The sequence below is a fragment of the Muscardinus avellanarius genome, assembly GCF_963383645.1.
Source record: "Muscardinus avellanarius genome assembly, chromosome: 2".
Taxonomy (NCBI): Eukaryota; Metazoa; Chordata; class Mammalia; order Rodentia; family Gliridae; genus Muscardinus; species Muscardinus avellanarius.
Genome location: NC_137787.1, coordinates 190486634 through 190504720, shown reverse-complemented (window position 1 = coordinate 190504720; position 18087 = coordinate 190486634). Strand labels below are relative to the sequence as shown.

Genomic DNA, 18087 nt, shown 5'->3' with positions numbered 1-18087 from the left:
GTTCTGGGTTCTTACTTCCCCAATTCTGACACGTGTACAAAGTGATGCCCACTCAGTAGACCTCTACCTGTCCCCAGTTGGGCCGCCTGGTGTGCAGGCCACAGGCATGCCCTGCCGGGCCAGCAGGGACACATCTGGCACTGCCCGCCCGCTAGTACGACTAGGTCTGACCTGTCAGTGCCCGCTGCCCCACGCTGATGCGAGGTCCCTGCAGGGCCAACACTCTTCCTTCCTCTAGCCTGGCATCTCTCTTCTAAGAATGGCGGAGCCCCTTTCTCACAGTCCTGGATGAACCAGCGGTTCCTGGTTATTCTCCACCCCTCCAGTGGTCCGCACCTTGGCCCCCGCTGCCTGGTCCCGGGGCGGTGGTAGCAGGCCCTCAGGAGGGCTGGGTGAGCTTCCTGCACACATCTCGCAAGCACCCAGCAGGACTGGGCACCCCACACAGTTGGGTTAATTACCGACTGCTATCATAGACGTGTGTCTCAACCACCACATAGACGTTTATAACACACACATATATGTGTATTTTTCATAATTTTTTTGGTACGGGTGGTTGAATCCAGGGAAATTCTACCTCCAAACTTCACCCCAGCCTTTTTTATTCTTTGATTCTGAAACTGAGTCTCCCTAGTGGCTGAGTGTCTAAGTTGTTGAGGTTGGCCTTGAACCTGCCATCTCCTGTCTCCACCTCCTGATTACTGAGATTACAAGTGTGCGCCACCACACCCAGCTGCCACCCAACACTCCACTGTAACAAATCTGCCTTCAGAGTCTTATTAGAAGACACGTTTCTAGTCAACAAGAGTTCGGGGGATGGGAAGATCTGATAGCGCCATGCTAGCGCACCGTTAAGTGAAAACACGTGTTCTGAAGACGTCACGGGGCCATCTCTCACCAGAGCGGGCACCCGTGTGTCAGGCACTGTGGGTGGGACTCAAGCTGACCTGGCCCAGCCCTCAGGAGCTCACGTCTACCAAGGAAACCAGAGCAGCCGAGGCGCCAAACCAACAGCCACTCAGAGTAACAACGGGTGCCCAGAGCAGAAGCAAGGTGCGTCTCACCTGTGCGCGAGCCAGGGTTCTGCACTCAGTGCTCTGGGGCGGGGTGGGCTTTACAGACAGCGGCGAGGATGCCAAGGTAGGGAGAGGGCCTCACGGGGCTTCTCCAGTGTTATCTACACTTTGCGAGCTCATCAGCGATGCCTGCAGGTATCCTTTGGGCTTGAAGCCATTCTCTCTGCTTGGGCTAAAGGAATCTCAGAGAACAGAAACAACCCGCACGACCTGTCTCGTGTGTTGCAAAGGTCTCACTCCTGCACTCAGTGGCCACGTCTCTTGACTGGGCCACAGTCGTCCAGGTTCCCGGGGGCACACACTTCCTCGGCAGGGACGGTCGACCATCCCTGGTTATGACTGGGACCCCCTTCAGGTCTAGTCCAGGCTCCCAGGGGCACACGCTTCCTCGGCAGCCATGGACGACCATCTCTGGTTATGATTGGGACCCCCCGCCCTTATCTAACCCAGGCTCCAGGGACCCTGATGGTGTCAGTCCCACTTAAAATCCTGCTGTGGTTTTCAGCATCTAGAGCCCGACAGCAGTGCCAGGACCTGGTGTTGAGCCCGTCCTGCTCCCTCCAGCCTGGCCCTGGCCCCTGGCAGCGCCCTCCTGGCAGCCATGAGCCCGTCTCAGGCCGTCCCTGGCCTTCCCTCCCAGGCCCAGGCCCTTCCGCACCCTCCCGGCGCCATTTCCCAGCGTGCCGCCCTGTCCGAGCAGCTGCTTTGGGCTGGTCGCCCGCACTGGGCTCTGAACTCCCCGACAGCAGGAAATTCTGCTTTATTTACCACTGTGTTAAGACCTGAGTGGAAGAGAGGAAGTAGAAGTCTGTTTATCTTCCTTTTGTTAAGTCCAGGCTTTGGTGTAGTCCTGTTTAACTTCCTCCTGATTCCATCTGAAGGGTCATTTTTTAAGCTCAGGGAGGGCTTGAGAAAGACAAATGGGATAATTCCCCTCATCTCTTTTTAAAATGTTCTCCTTTGATTAAAAAAAGATCAAAAGGATGTGTGTCAGAATTTCATTATTTGTTAATTTTGAGTATGAATGTAGAGTGAAAATACCAGGCGTAAAGAAAAAGCAAAGCCGGAGTGGGGCACGCGGTAAGCTCAGCACCTGGGAGGCTGAGATGACAAAAAACAATCAAACAAAAAACAAAAACAGACAACAACAACAACAACAAAACAAACAAAAAAATAATGAGAGAAGCCAGGCATGGTGATGTGCACCTGTCATCCCAGTGACCCAGGAGGCCGAGGAGGAAGGGTCACAAGTTGGAGGCCTGGGCAACTCAGTGAGACAGTAACATAAAATAAATAAAATAAAATAAATGCCCGGGACACTTAGAATGCACAAAGCCCTAGGTTTAATCCTATAAGCAGTGCCCAAAAAAAGAGAAATGGAAAAATGTGTGCGTGCACATGCACACACAACACACATTTGTGTGTGATACTGGGGATTGAATCCAGGGGCGTTCTACTTCTGAGCTACACCCCAACCCTAATTTTTTGTTTTGCAATAGGGCCTCACTACTTGCCACGTGAGGGCTTTGAGCCGGTAATCTTCCTGCTTCAGCTTCCAAGTACTAAGATTTCTGGTGCGCACTACACCTGGCAGGTTTTTCTTCTCCTGCTCGTGGCGGGTCTTCCGAGCCTTAGCAGACCTCCTGTCCTTTCGTTTCCTGGGGTCTCCTTTAGCCACCTTGACAGCTGTCTGCCAGGATGGGGCTTGAGGTGGGCTCAGCGCTCTGCGCCCTTGCCGGGCCCATCCCCACGGACACTGCCTCCTGGGGGTGCTGGGAGGGTGGGGTGGCGTTTCTAAGGGGTGGTGAACTGACAAACCCATGGTACCTTTGTACCGTGGGTTTGTCAAAAACAGGAGCGGATTTTGAGAAATGAAAGACCCAGAATCTTCGTAACAGAAAATAAAGAAAAGAAAAAGCAGAAAAGGTAGCAAATGTCTATGGCTTTCAGTTAAATGATGACCACGTTTATAACAGAATGGACACTCTTTTCCTGGAATATTGTTTTCAAAATCTGTGGCATACATTTCTCATCTACTAGGTTTTCCAGAAGAACTCCCATCAAAATTCTTGAAGTGTATGCTCACAGCAGAAAGAACTCAAATGAACATTTATATTTTCCTGGGTTTAGGACATTACGAAGTTTTTTAGCCAGGGTGTTGGTGATGGTAGTGCACACCTGTAATCCGCGTACTTGTTAGCCTGAGACAGGAGGATTGCAGGTTCAAGGCCAGCCTCAGCAACTTAGTGAGATTCTCAAAACTGAGTAAGACTGTTTGAAAATAAAAAAATATAAGAACGGCTGGGATGTATATGAGAGGTAGAACACCCGGGGTTTAATCCCCAATTAAAATCAAAACAAAACAAAACAGCCAACTGAAATTGACAACATGTTAACCCCACTGTTACCATTCTGGCAGGATCAAGGAAAAATGATTCACTTTTTAAAAACCCCAAAGACTTCAGTTACACACATTCTCCTTGTGTCTAATGAAGACACCCTCTTTGACACTTTTCCCCCAAAGTGTAAAAACTAAGAAATCCCTGGCCTTTAAGTACCTCGCATCGCTGAGGCGGCCTGGGGCGTGGCTCGCGGCCTAGCCAGTCACCATTACGGGCGCTTTGATCTTTCCACCTGGACTTGAGACCACGGTCTTTTCAACTTCTTCCACTCAATCTTAGCCCGGGAATCACTTTTGTCTGGAAGTTCTCTCAAGGAGGTGGAAGGGTAAGAGGTCGCTGCGTGGTCGCTGCCTTTGCTACGGCACTGCTGGAGTCAGGCACCCTGGCCTGGTTTCTTTTAAGAGCCTCATCAGAGGCACCTCCTGCATTCTAGAAAACCTCTAGAACGTGGTTTGTGCACAGGCCAGATGCCTTGTGTCCTACTGGCCAGGGTTTGCTCTGGGGATGGCGATGGGCCAAGGAGGTGGTGGCCTGGGCGGCAAGGCCGGCGGTGTAATGCTGGCGTCCACCTGTGCTGGTCACACAGGCAGGAGGACACTGCACGTGCCACCATCACAATGTCCTGAGCCGACTTTCACAGGTGTAAACACATTTCTACTCTGAAAAACTCTCCAACGTGGAAAGTTAGCAGAACAGCGCCAAGAGCCCTTGTGTCCTCGTCACGGGTTCAACAACCGTGGCCTTGTGACCTGCTGTCTCTGTCGCACACGCTTGTGAGCACACATACACTCACGCTCAGACTGTCCCTGAGCCGTGGAGAGCAGGCTGCATGTGTCTGTCCCTAAGGACAAGAGTCTCCTCTGGCCTAGCCCGTGTCAGTGTAGGTACTACATCCTGGAACTTAATATAATATTACCTAATCTAAAGCCCACTTTCTTTTCTTTTTTTTTGGGGCGGGGGGTGTTCCTGGAAGCCCTTCTACCTCCGGGCTACACTCCCAGACCTATTTTTACATTTTTATTTGGAAACAGGCTCTCCTAGGCCAGCGCGCGTGGCTGGCTTTGATCCTCCTGTCTCTGCTTCCCAAGCGCGGGGATTACAAGCGTGTGCCACCACGCCCGGCGTATATAGCCCACTTTCATCACAATCCTAAAATGGCTTTTTGCAAAACAAAAACAAAAACAAAAACTGTCCACACACAATCTGGTCCAGGATCATGAGTTCCGCTGAGGTGACGTGGCTCCTGAGTCTCCTTTAATTTGGAACAGTTAGTGACAAAAGAATACAGGCTGCGGCCGGGCGCGGTGGGCACGCTTGTCATCCCAGCACTCGGGACGCTGAGATCAGAGGAGTGCGGTTCGCGGACAGCCTCAGCTACTTAGTGAGGCCCTCGGCAACTCAGTGAGACCCTGCTTCAAAACACAGAGTAAAAAATAGGGCAGGGGGTGTAGCTCGGAGGTCGAATGCCCCTGGGTTCCACCCCCAGACCTAAAAAAAAAAAACAAAAACCAAAAAACCAGGCTGTGTATTTTAGAGAATAGCCCTTGAACTGGGTGAAATTGTGTACTTTGAGTGTTCCCCATAAATGACCTGTGCTCTTCAGACTATAAACACAACAGTCTTTGTTCCATTACTGGTAGTGTTAATTTTGTCAACTTGGCTAAGGGGGATCTAATCTCTCCACTGTACAGTTACTATTTTCCTTTTGTAAGTAAGTAATTCGTGGGAGACATTTGCTTTTTGTGGTACAAGGGATTGAACCCAGGGGCATTCTAACTCTGAGCTATGCCCCAGCCTATTTTATTCTTTATTTCGAAACAGGGTTTCACTGATTTGTGGAGGGCCTCACTAGTTGCTGAGGCTGACTGCAAACCTGTGATCCTCCTGTCTCAGCCTCCCAAGTACTGGGATTACAAGTGTGCGCCATCATGTCTGGCTGTGGAAGATACTTTGATAGCGTGTAAAAAGACTAGTCTTTATATACTGATGATTCCTCCCTGACCTGATTTTGACTCTAATGAATTTAAAACTCATTTTCCAATACTGTCATTCTTTCTGTATTATGGGACATTCTACTAAAAGGAAAAGCATTCCTTTCTCCTGTGTATGTGTGTAAATGTGTTTCTACTAATGGTTGTAAGAACTCATGCACTTTCCCTCCCAGCAATGACTTACGCTACTGTCCTTTACAGGTGCTCAAAGTCAGCGGTCCAGACGCGGCCAGTGGATGCTGGCAGCTGGCTCTGGGGTTACTTCCTGACTACCTGGCACCAGAGGCTCCAGGGTTTTTTGAACCTTCCCTACCCTGGGCCTGGTGCCACCATTTCTCTAAAGAAGCCAGTTCATTTCAGTGGGGAAAACTACTCAGAAGTAGATCTGGGCACTAGGGGAGCCCACTGCTCCTAGGACGTCACTGCTACTGAGTCCTTGCAGTACACACACACACACACACACACACACACACACACGCACGTCACCCGTTTATGCTGATACTACTAGTTCCAATCCGGACCCACAGCCTCTTCCTTTCCTTCCTGTGATCTATATTTGAATTTCCTTCGTCCACAGTATGATCATCCTATTTCCTCATCTGCCAACACACACAACATAATTTTAGAATGGCTATTCTCATACCACTATGAGACGTAAACCTACAGAGTCTAAGGTTGCGGTTTTTCTTCAGACTGAAGGTATATGGTGTGGACGCATCACCTTCTTTGGATGTGATTCTGTTATTCATGTGAAACACGGACGGGCCACTTGCTTCCTTCTTTTCAGGTTTACCCTGGTGCCTCCTCTTGTCGACTTGCTTTTCAAGTATGTAAAATACTAACATGATTTAAAATAGTAAGTCAAAATCATACCAGAGGTGCCACTCTGCCCCAGCCTTCCGTGTCTGTCTTTCCATTCTCTGTAGAAAACTATCATTAGGTTCTTGTATAAAATATGACAGGCTTAAAAAATGAGCCATTGCCAGGCGTGGTGGAGCATGTTTGTAATCCCAGCATTTGGGAGGCTGAGACAGGGGGATCGCAGTTTGCGCGCGGGCAGCCTCAGCTGCTTAGTGAGGCCCTCTGCAACTTAGTGAGACCCTGTTTCAAAATAAAGAATAATAATAAAAAAAAATAAGGTAGGGGGTGTAGCTCGGAGGTAGAATGCCCCTGGGTTCCATCCCTAGACCCGCAAAAAAAAAATAAATAAAATAAATAAATAAATAAATAAACCGGTAAGACCCATAGGCCCAAAGTTCTTGTCACTGGTGGCAATGTAGCTGCTATCAAAATCTCTGTGTCGACAAGCTTGATTTCTTTCAGAATTGAGCCTTCCTTTCTTCCTGTATTGGGGATGGAGCCCAGGGCTTTGCACATGCTGGGCAAACGCTCTACCACTGAGATACATCCTTAGCTTAAAACTCAAGCTTCAATTTCTTGTTGTTCACAAGTCTTTACGTGTGAAGCATTGTTTTAGGCCTAGTACCAGGTGTTACTGATTACCTGTTCCTCAGAAACCTCCAGAGGAGGGGATGCTTGCTGCTCAGAGCGCCGGCCATCCTGATAGTTGATGTTTCGCCGTTGTCGTAGAGGAGGGAAAAGGCGATTCCAATTGATCATTCCTCCCTAAGGAGAGAGCAACATGGTCATGAGATGGGGAAGGAGCAGAGCCTCCCGAGAGGTTCCGAGGCAGTCACGTCCATGATGCTCTGCTGGTCTACACAGCATCCCAGCACCTTTCCATGCACAGGGCAGACCTGGCAGCCTGCAGTGGGTGTGCAGAGAAAAGAAGGCATCACGCTGTGTAAAAAAAAAAAGTGCACCTAGGCACAAACGACGGTGAGGGGCACACTGACATTCCTAATCTCAGCCCCAATGACCCTGTCCTTGCCCTGAGATGGTCAACTCTTAGGAGCTCGGGGCTTCGCAGGGCGCACTGGGAAGGAGACACGAAGAGGTGACCTTACCGCAGGTGCCAGGAAGCTGGTGTTGCCAGCAGCTCCTTAAGACGCCATTCCTCCTTCCACCCTGCTGCCCCTCTTTTGCTAGTCAAGCAGATTCTAAGGGTGGTCAGGGAAAGGAGATTGCAGGTTGTACCAAAGCCTAGGTGCAGGAGCAGGCTAGACAGTACAAACACGGCACATGGGGGAGACGATGGAGGAGGTGTTACCGCTCAGCAGGAAAACATGGACCTTTCAGCGTGTGCGGTACTGGGGATTAAACCTAGGGGTGCTCTGCAACTAAGCTGAATCTCCAGCCCCCTTTTTTGTGGTACTGGGTATTAAACCCAGGGACCTTCTAACTCCAGCTATACCCACAGACCTATTTTTGTATTTTATTTTGAAACAGGGTCTCACTAAGTTGTTGAGAGTGTCAATAAGCTGCAAAGGCTGGCTTCGAACCTGCGATCCTCCTGTCTCAGCCTCCCAGGTACTGGGGTTACAAGCGTGTGCCACCACCATGCTTTTAAATTTTACTCTGAGACAGGGTCTTGTTAAGTTGTCCAGGCTGGCCTGGAGTTTATGATCCTCCAGCCTCAGCCTCCCAAGTAGATGGGAGCACATCTCGCATCCACTTGGCACATGTCCCAAGCACATGTGCCACTGTCCTGACACGACCATGTAATATCTAATAAATAGGACTAGGATGGCCAAGTATAGACATGAAAAAGGCAAAATCAGACCTTTACCCCGTATCAGATCATATACAGACATAAACCTCATAGACTAAAGATTTAAACGTGTGCCAGACATGGTGGCACGCACTTGTCATCCCAGTACCTGGGAGGCTGAGACCGGAGGATCGCGGTTCGCTGACAGCCTCAGCTACTTAGTGAGGCCCTTTGCAGCTCAGTGAAACCTTATTTCAAAATAAAGAATAAATAATAGCGCTGGGGGTGTGGCTCGGAGGTACAGTGCGCCTGAGTTCAATCCCCAGGACTGCCAAAAAAGTTAAAAAAAAAGGTTTAAATGAGGGGCTGGGCGTGGTGGTGCACATTTATAACCCCAGTACCCAGGAGGTTGAGACAGGAGAATTGCAGGTTTGTGGCTAGCCTCAGCTATTTAGTGAGGCCCTCCGCAACTTAGACCCTATTTCAAAATAAAGAATAAGCCAGGCATGGTGGCACATGCTTGTAATTTTAGTACTTGGGAGGCTGAGACAGGAGGATCACAGGTTCGTGGCCAGCCTCAGCTACTTAGTGAGGACTCTACAACATAGTTAGACCCTGTTTCAAAATAAAGAATAAAATGGGGCTAAGGTTGCAGGTCAGATGCATTCTACATTCTACTGGGTTCCATCCCTAGTACCACACACATACAAAATAATGAAAAATATGGCTGGGGGATATGTATCTCTCAAGATAGAATGCTACTGGGTTTAATCCCCAGTATTGGGGAAAATATTTAAATGTGGAAGCTACGATGTTAAAACTTTTGAAAGAAATAAAATTTTTTAAAATTTTGTGGTACTGGGGTGGAACCCAGGTGCTTTTCAACCTCCGGGCTATACTCCCAGACCTACTTTATACTTTATTTGGAAACAGGGTCTCACTAAGTTGCTGAGAGCCTCACTAAGTAGCTGAGGCTGGCTTTGAACCTTTGCGATCCTCCTGTCTCAGCCTCCCAAATGCTGGGATTACAAGGGTGCAACACCACACCCAGCTAAGAAAATATTTTTATGGTATTGAGATAGAAAAGGAATTCTAATACACATACACACACAACACACATATATATTAAATCATGTCACAACAAGAAGGATGGCTAAAAATTACAATATTATCAGTTATGAACCTTTGTATTAAAAGTTCAGTTGTTGTTTTAAAAAAAATAAAGCAGACAAACTACAGATTAAAAGAAGCAGTGCATGGTGGCAGCATACCTGTAACCTCAGTACTTGGGAGTCTGAGACAGGAGGATCACAGGTTCAAGGTCAGCCTAAGTAACTTACTGAGGCCCTCAGCAACTTAGTGAGACCCTGTTTCAAGCTTAAAAATAGGACTGGGGTATAGCTCAGAGGTAGAACACCCCTGGGTTCAATCCCCAGTACCACACACATAAAGTAACAAATCCCCAAAGAAAACAAAAGATGTTGACAACCTGTACCTGACTAAAAACAGTACTCGCAATATATATATATATAGAACACTAATGAGAAAAAATAAACAACTAAGAGAAAAGCAGGTAATGTGTATAAATAGATAATTTACATAAGCGGAAACCCTGAGTTAATAAATATTTGAAAAGATACTTAACCTCATTAATACTAGGGAAACGCAAATGCAAACAATGTTATCTTGCACTCATAAGGCAAAGTTGAAAAGTCTAACAATATCCCTTGTGGCGAGAGTGTGAAGGAAAGAAATCTCTCTCCGCGCGTCGTTATGGAGTCGACTGGAGGGCAGTGCTGTGTCGAGACCTAGTAAAACGTTCCCATTCTTTGGTGCGGCACCTTCGTCTTTAGGTGGCTGAGCCACCAATGGGGCCTCTTAGGAGAACCTGCCATAATCTGCGACACACTGATTACAGTAGAAAGAAAATGTAAACGAAAAAACCTCAACTGTTTCTAAGTAGGGAAATCGGCTGGTAAGTGCTTCTCTTATGCCAAAAAAGTATTATGTGACCAGCTAGCATAAATAAACCATCTGGAGAAAACCAAACTCCAACATTCCATGAACAAAGTAAGTTGAATGAGAATATTTATTTAGGCAAATTTTTAAAATACTCAGAACAGCCGGGCGTGGTGGCGCACGCTTGTAATCCCAGCATTCAGGAGGCTGAGACCTGGAGGATCGCGGTTCACGGACAGCCTCAGCTACTTAATGAGGCCCTCTGCAACTCAGTGAGACCTGGTTTCAAAATAAAATAATAAAAAACAGGGAAGGGGGTGTAGCTCGGAGGTCAAATGCCCCTGGGTTCCATCCCCAGACCCGCAAAAAAAAAAAAAACAAAAAACTCAGAATAGTATAGGACTTTGTGCTACTTTATGGCCACATACTAGGGAGAACTTTGCAGCCAGGGCCTCGTGGCGTGGTCTGCAGACAGTTTTGGTTGTCATGTGAGGGACGAGTGGGGACAGGTGGGGTGGACTGGCATCCCGTGGGCTGAGTCTGCGGATGCCGGGGAATGTCCTCCATGCTCAAGGCAGCCTCCTGCCTCAGCCCCTGCAGAGCGGCCTGGATCAAGCCCTGGGCGCCTCTGCTATAAACATGTGCGGAACGATACAAAACCACGCATCGGCATCATTCCCAACACGCCAGCTACTGGACCACGGGAAGGTCTCGAGGTGTGTCTGCATCATTTCAGTTCCTCAAAGAGAAAGAGGAGACGGACCAAGCCCTCTACTCCCGTGATGGTTAAAAGTACTTAAAAAGCAGGCGCTTACAGGAGTTCTAGGATGTTTTGACAGCAACCTGCTCTTATCGTGGGGTTAAATATCAGCCTCTACAAACAGGAAACATTTCCTTCACCTTGCCTTCTTCAAAAGCAGTAACCGCATGTTTTAAAAGGAGGAAGGAAGCAGCTTGCATTTTGAAGGGACGTTTTGTAAAATAATTTGTTATTAGCTGGTAAGGAGATTTTCAAATGAAATAAAAATCCTGGTGAAAATAAATACATGAGAACAAGTTCAAGGGAGGAGCTGCGAACGTTCCCAACACCCGATCAAGCAGAATTTCCGTGGACTGGACATCCACGCCGCACATGCGGGCGCTGGGAGGCGCGAGTGAGGAGTCGGGCCGGGAGAGCTCGTGGCTTTCCTGGGCCCCCGCAGTTCCCATCGCAGGGCACAGGCCTCGCCCAGCTCACGCGGGCTGACCATCTCTCCTGGGAGAAGGCATGGAGAAGCCAGAGCAGAGCAGGAGGGCGCACGCCATGCCGGGAGGCCTAGGAGAGGTCAGCGTGGCCCCAACCAGAGAGGCCGGGGCTTGAGCTGAACTTGAGGGATCGGCTTCACGGATGGAGAAGAGCGCAGGTGTTTTGGTGAGGGCGTTCAAATAGAGGGACCGAGCGGGCTCCTGCCTGGCTACAGGAGCCAAGCAAGCTCAGGAGTGATGATGGCGGGTGTTACCAGAAGGCAGAGGCGGCAGGATGACAGTCTCCGGAGCCCGAGTACCCGGGCTCACACCCCAGCTCTGCCGCTTACTTAGGAGCCGAGGCATTGTGTAAACTTCTCGGGCTGTGTCTTCTCATCTGTAACATGGGAGGCACGCTGACCCATCTCTAGGGGTGTGATGAGAACTGACTGAGTCGACACAGGTAAAGCAGAGCCCGAAGAGGCCTCTGAGCCTGTTGCCAAGCAGCCGTCATTCTGTCTCTACACAGGCCGTGCACTTTGTTGACTCTCTGCTGCCCAGCTGGACTTCGGGACCCTGGAGGGCGGTGACGGATGGATGATTTGTACACACATCCGGATGGCCAGCACAGCCCGACTCACGCAGCCTGAGCCCATTCCTAGGCCAAGCGGGTGCCCCGTGTTGTGAGAGACCAATTACAAGGTGGCATTAGGAATCTGATGTCTCAGAAATATTAAAATGACTTCCCCAAACATCCTCCATCTTATTTAAAAAAAAAGGTTGGCCCCTGGGGAAAAATGGACCCTCGATTCTCCCTCCTTGGGGCTCAGCCTGCCAGGCGCAGAAGTTCAGAGTAGCCAGCCGGGGCTGCCCGCAGGCCCCTGTGCAGGGAAGAGTCCCGGGAAGGACGGCGACGTGATGGCTTCTTGACGCTGCGCTGGGGCACGGGAGGTGGGGTGGAGCTGTGCAAGGGCTCACGAGTCCTGCCGCTGACCAAGGCTTTCCAGCAAAGTAAGCTTCAGCCCTTGGTGCATCCGACAAAGCAAAAGGCAGACGTGCACCCACAGGGACGACTAAAGCTGCTCACAGCCAGCCTGGGCGCCAGCCCTTCCCAGCGGCCCAGGGGAGTCAGTATCTCAGCCTCTCTCTGACCCTATGGCCCTGATCCGAGGTGAAGCTGCCCGATCCCAGACCCTGAGGGATGCCCACGGGTTGCGGGCCTATCCTGATTGGACGGGAGCAGGTTAGAGTGTGGGTCACCTTCCAGGGCTCAGACCAGACCTGCTCAGTTGTATCAGCTGCAGCAAAACCAACAGAATTACTGGGCGCTCGGTGATGTACCTGGCTGCCTTCGAGCAGCGAAGCAGGGACCATGTTCTTGTCTTCTAGACGCTCGCAGCCTGGTGCCCCCCATTAGATACCTTTTCCTTTCTCCTACAGGTTACCTGTGAAGCCCTTAGCTGACTCGGATGCATCCAGCGGCCCCTCCTCGGCTGTGGGGTCTGGCCCCTACCGCCCTGAGGCCGTCCGTGGCTCCAGCACTTCCCCAGGCTTGGGGACACACGCCCCTTGCCCTCCCGCCCGCGGCTGTGCGCCCTCCCCGCAGCCACGGCCGCCAGCGCCTCACGGTCCTGCCTCAGGACGACTTCTCACTCTCCCCGCGTTGCGTGTGGGCTCTCGTCCTGGGCTGCGGTCAGCGTGTCCAGGGCAAGGGCGCCTGCACCCAGATGCTGTGCCTCAGAGCCACAGAGCCAGGGGCTCTGGAAACACTTCCATCTAGCTGTTCTGGAGACATCTGTGGAGGATGTCCCTAACCACACTCATCTTTTTTCTTTTTTTTTTTTTTGGCATGGGGGATTAAGCCCAGGCGCAGTCTACCCTCCAAGCGGCACCCTCAGCCCCATTTTAGTTTTTATTTTGAAGCAGGGTCTCACTAAGTTGCTGAGGAGCTCGTTAAGTCACTGAGGCTGGCCTTGAACCTGCGATCCTCCTGTTTCAGCCTCCCAAGTATTGGGATTACAGGGTTGTACCACCGTGCCCAGCTCACCAAAGTCATCTTCAGTCCCATTTCTCTTCCTATGTCTCCTTCTCGGGGAATAACAGCTCCATCCATCCACTGGGTAAGCCAGCCCGCGGGCTGTCGGTCACAACTCCCAGACATCTTGTCCCTCCTCTCCCTCCCTCCTCCTCCGTCATAGACCGCCCTCAAGGGCAGGCGGCCCCAGTGAGGTCTCCCAGGCGTGAACCTCATCACATCCCTCCTCTGCTTAACAATCCCCCTACAGCTCACCGTTGCCTTTGTATTAGTTTAAAAACTTATTAATTGACGTGGCAATCACAAACCCCTTGCTTGCTAACAAATTTTCTTAAAATAAAAAAAAATGACCATATATTCCAAACTGGAAAAAGAAAAACGGAGCAGGGCGGCCTTGTTTTCCAGCTTTGCCGTCCTCTTTAATGTCCCAGGGAAAAGAGGTGGGCTTTTGGTATCTGCTTATGCACCTGTCCTTCCTGTCACTCAGGTTTCTGAGGTGAATGAAGAGAATCCCCCACACGCAGATAGATCTCAAAAGGGAGTGATTCAACAAGCAGGGAGCCTGGGAGACTCCTGTGTGGGGAGCCGCAGCGGGGAGGGAAAGGACTCCGTTCGAAGAGTCTCTGGGCAGGTGCCGTGGCACACGCCTAGGACTAGTACTTGGAAGGCTGGGGTAGGAAGATCACAGGGTTTGAGGGCAGCCTCAGCAACTTAGTGAGACCTCCAGAAACTTAGACCCCGTTTCCAAATAAAAAAGGGCTGGAAGTGTAGCGTGGAGGTAGAATGCCCCTGGGTTCAAGTCCCAGGATCAAATACATAAATAAATGGATAAGAAGATGAAGAAAAAGGAGGAGGAGGTGGAGGAAAGGAAGAAAGAAAAGAAAAAAGTGGCTGGACTCAAACTGGTCCTGGCCGTGCCCTCGGGCCGCAGTGCTGGGCAATGCCTCTGCCCGCACCCTTGGGGTCCTCCTGCGGGGTGGGCCGAGCCTCCCCGGCGGTGGCTGTGATGGCTGAGCGTGGCACTGGGCACACTGCGGGCCGAGCCTGTGGCGAGCACTCTTGGGTTCCATTTGTTTTTAAGAGGCTGGCTGGCTGACCACGCTCCTCCAGTGGTGACAGGTGACCTTGTTTCTGGCGTGCGGAGCCTTTGCGCTGAGGAGGAAGGTGAGGAGCCAGGGAGCCTCCCACGGCCCAGCCTGGGCTGGGGGTGTCTGGGCGAGGAGGGCCACACCAATTCCTCGTTCGGAGGCGTCCTTACTCTCTTCATCTGTGTTGGTGCTTGGGACACACGCAGTTCCGCAGGGACCGCACACGGTAAGGACTGTGCTCTGGCTTCCCTGAAGCGACGTGAACGGAGCGCACCTGCCGCACGGGCGTCGCCTTCTGCCTACTGACTTTTGCTTCTTCATGTACCAAGGTTTGGGTAATTTCTTACCTTCTGAACTTTAGTTCTACATGAAAATTTTTAACTACAAGAAAAATCAAAGTGAGTTCTGCACTTGCTACCCGTAAATGTTTTCTTTCACAGAAGAGGTGAAACTCATTATTAAAAATGAGATGGAGGCTTACTCAAGATTTCCTCTCTGTTTGCGTCTCCTCCCCCGGAGTTCACCCGTTTCTCTGCCTCAGCGACCAGGCCTCGTTCTGTACTTGTCCTCGGTGAGCGCCGCGCAGGGCGGGTGTCAGCCTGCCGCCATCAGCCCAACGTCACCGCAGCCTGGAAGCTCCCCGGCTGCGCTTCCCTCTGCCCGTCAGGTCCCCACTCCCAAACCGCTGGCTTCTCTGGAGGGGGCTGCCACTGTTTAGGTCCTTGTCCCACTGAGCCTCTGCCATGGCTTCTCAGGTGATGTGACCCTCATTCATTTTCCCAGCCCAATCTGTGCATCCCTGCAATGGGCTTGTACCATAGCCTCTCACAATGCTGCTGCCTCCACTGGAAAATCTTTTTTTTTTTTTTGTATTGGGGGCTAAACCCAGGAGCATTCTATCTCTGAGCTACACTCTCAGCACTTATTTTATTTTGCAGGTCTGAGGATGTAACCCAGGGCCATTCAGCCTCCAAGCTACACCCTCTGCCCTATTTTTATTCTGTATTTTGAAACAGGGTCTCACGAAGTTGCAGAGGGCCTCACTAAGTGGCCGAGGCTATCTGCGAACCGTGATCCTCTGGTCTCAGCCTCCCAAATGCTGGGACTACAAGCGAGCGCCACCACGCTTGGCTCACTTATTTTTAAAATTTGAAACAGGGTCTCGTTAAGTTGCTGAGGCTATCCTCAAACCCATGATCCTCCTGTCTCAGCCTCCCAAGTACTGGGATTACAGGTGTGCACCACCATACATGGCATCAATCAAAAATCTTATGGCATCAGGTCTAAAACCTTCTGTCCTGTTTTGAGGCTCTGCCCACATGGGCCCCACCCTACACTATTCCTTACCTTTGCCTCAGGTGCCTTCCGCTCACTGTGTCGCCCCCCGGGGCACCTGACTGCTCCAGTGGCCCTCCAGTCACCTGAACCCTCCCGTTCCCCAGGTCTGCCTCCCTCCACCTGCTGAGCACGCCCAGCCCTCCCTTCCTATCCGCAAATGGCTCCGACCACCCAAGCCCTTCCTGCTCCTACAGAATAGTTCAAGGAATAAGACACCGAGCCCGGGTTTCCTTGTCTGTGAAATGGGAAGCTGGACTAGACAGTCCTTCACCCGGCTACGGGCTCCTCTCCCCCATCGGCAGCTCCACAGCATCCTGGGAGGCGGGCAGTTCTCTCCAGAGGAGGCTTCTGCCGTGCTGGCAGAAGCCGTCCAGGACGGCAGGAGCCGGCTGCCCGGCAGCACTGTCACTGTCGCGGGTGGGCAGGGGGCACACACCAGACAGGACCCTCTGCCACGCACTCTCCCGAGCTGCTCGCCTGGGGTACAGGTTCACGGGAGCCTCCGCTGAGGCCAGCGCTCCCTGGGCGACCCCACCAGACCCAGGGCGGCGGCATGCGCCCCAAGGAGGCAGGTGCGGGGAAGCGAGGGGGTGCACAGCGCCCCTCGAACCCTCGGCCAGGCACGCCCCAGACTGTGCACAGCCCGGCTCTTAGGAGCATTTGAACAAGTCTTGGTGGGCCAATCCGTGCTGTCGCCTCCGACAGGAGACTGACTCACAGCTCTGGAAATTCTTGGGCCCGGCTGCTTTATTTATAAAATCCCATCTGTCACTCACAGCTCCAGGGTGGGTCCCTGGAGTCCAAGCTCCTCCAGAGGGTCCCAGGGGCTCTGCCTGACACGCTCGCTCCACGGCACAAGGTTTTCTGGTTTTGAAAACCCACAGAAGTGGCTTTGGTGGGAGAAAATTTGACAAAATTATAAGGACGGTTTTACTAATAAACCCGTGTTTAACACTGTGTCGCTTCACAGTACATCTGTAAACTCTCATGCAGTCACTTATTTATTTAATTTAGTGGTACTGGGGAGCGAACCCGGGTTCTACCTCTGAGCTGCAACCGTAGCTTTATTTTATTTTGACACCGGGCCTCACTCAGTAGCCGAGGCTGGCCACACTCCTGTGATCCTCCTGCCTCAGACTCCCAAGTACTGGGATTACAGGTGTGTGTGCCATCACACCTAGCTCATTCCTGGTTTCAAAAGGTGACTAGTAAGTGGTCATGGGAGAAAGAACTGAGAAGTCTCAGGACTTTAGTGTGTCCAGGCCGGAGAGCGCGCCGTCTTTCGTTGGTTTCCTTACATACCATGAGATGCATCATGAAGATGCCAAGGCAGAGTGGAAAACAGACATGATTTTTCTCCAGGTCATTTAATGAGTCAGTCTTGGAAGAGGATTAGAACTTAGACCGATCCCGTCTGAGCTGAATTTTGTCAACGCAGGTGCTGTGAGCAAGTACAGAAGCACCGGTGGGCCTCTAGCAGGCAGCTCAGACCGAGACACAGCTCCGCTCTAACCTCACCTGATCAGATCTTGCGCCTGATTCCCATTTAATTGCAGATTGTTATCAACGACGCACTAGCAACTTACTCCACGTGTGCCACGAGGCGCTCACTGACTCCCCACGGGGCACGGGCCTGGCTCTAACCGAGTGGGCTGCTTTGCTGGCAGAGCCGCTCAGCAGCGCCACGAGGGTGGTTTTAGTCAAACTGCAGCAAAAAGTGAAAGAGGAAAAGTGCTGGGCCGAGGGCCACGTGCCAGCTGTGCTGGCCACGGACTGCGGCGGCTCCTCTGCAGCGTGCACAGACACACACACACGCACGCATGTGCGCACGCACGCACGCACCCATGCACGAGTGCGGTCTGCAACGGTGCTTCCTCCAGACCCTCCTCTAGCTCTCCCAGCCCGGCTGGGCCGTGTCTGAGGCGCTCTCGGGACATTTTACTGAGACAGCCTCTTCCTCCCCTCGGCTCAGGGACAGGGAGGCTCATGCCGCCTCGTTCATGGCGGCACTCACCGCGGCCTGGCACAATGTGGGCACTGGGTGGAGAGAGAGAGAGAGAAAGATGGTACTGGGCTTTCTACCTCCAAGCTATATCCCCAGCCTTATTCCTCTCTTTTTGTTTTGAAACAGGGTCTTGCGAGGTCACCGAGAATCCTGCTACATTGCCGAGGCTGTCCTCGAATCTACAATCCTCCTGTCTCAACCTCCCAATCCCTGAGATTATGGGTGTGTGCCTCCACACCTGGGTCAAGTCTATTTTGCAGAACAGATGCTAAAGGGAACAGCAGTGCTGTGGAGGCCAAGACCCCAGGACGCTTCCCCTGCGCCCAGCCAAAGGAGCAAGGACGGAAGCGTGCAGGGG

The 18087-nt window shown here is 51.5% G+C and overlaps 1 protein-coding gene across 1 annotated transcript in view; it reads right to left on the bottom strand.

Annotated features, from left to right (window-relative positions):
* UBAC2 (UBA domain containing 2) overlaps positions 1–18087 on the bottom strand; it is a gene marked incomplete at both ends in the record, with an annotated part of 146426 nt that overhangs the window by 6864 nt on the left and 121475 nt on the right. The window contains one exon of the mRNA XM_080689928.1: positions 6973–7095. Coding sequence (XP_080546054.1) covers positions 6973–7095 — 123 coding nt within the window. The remainder of the gene's footprint in view (positions 1–6972; positions 7096–18087) is intronic.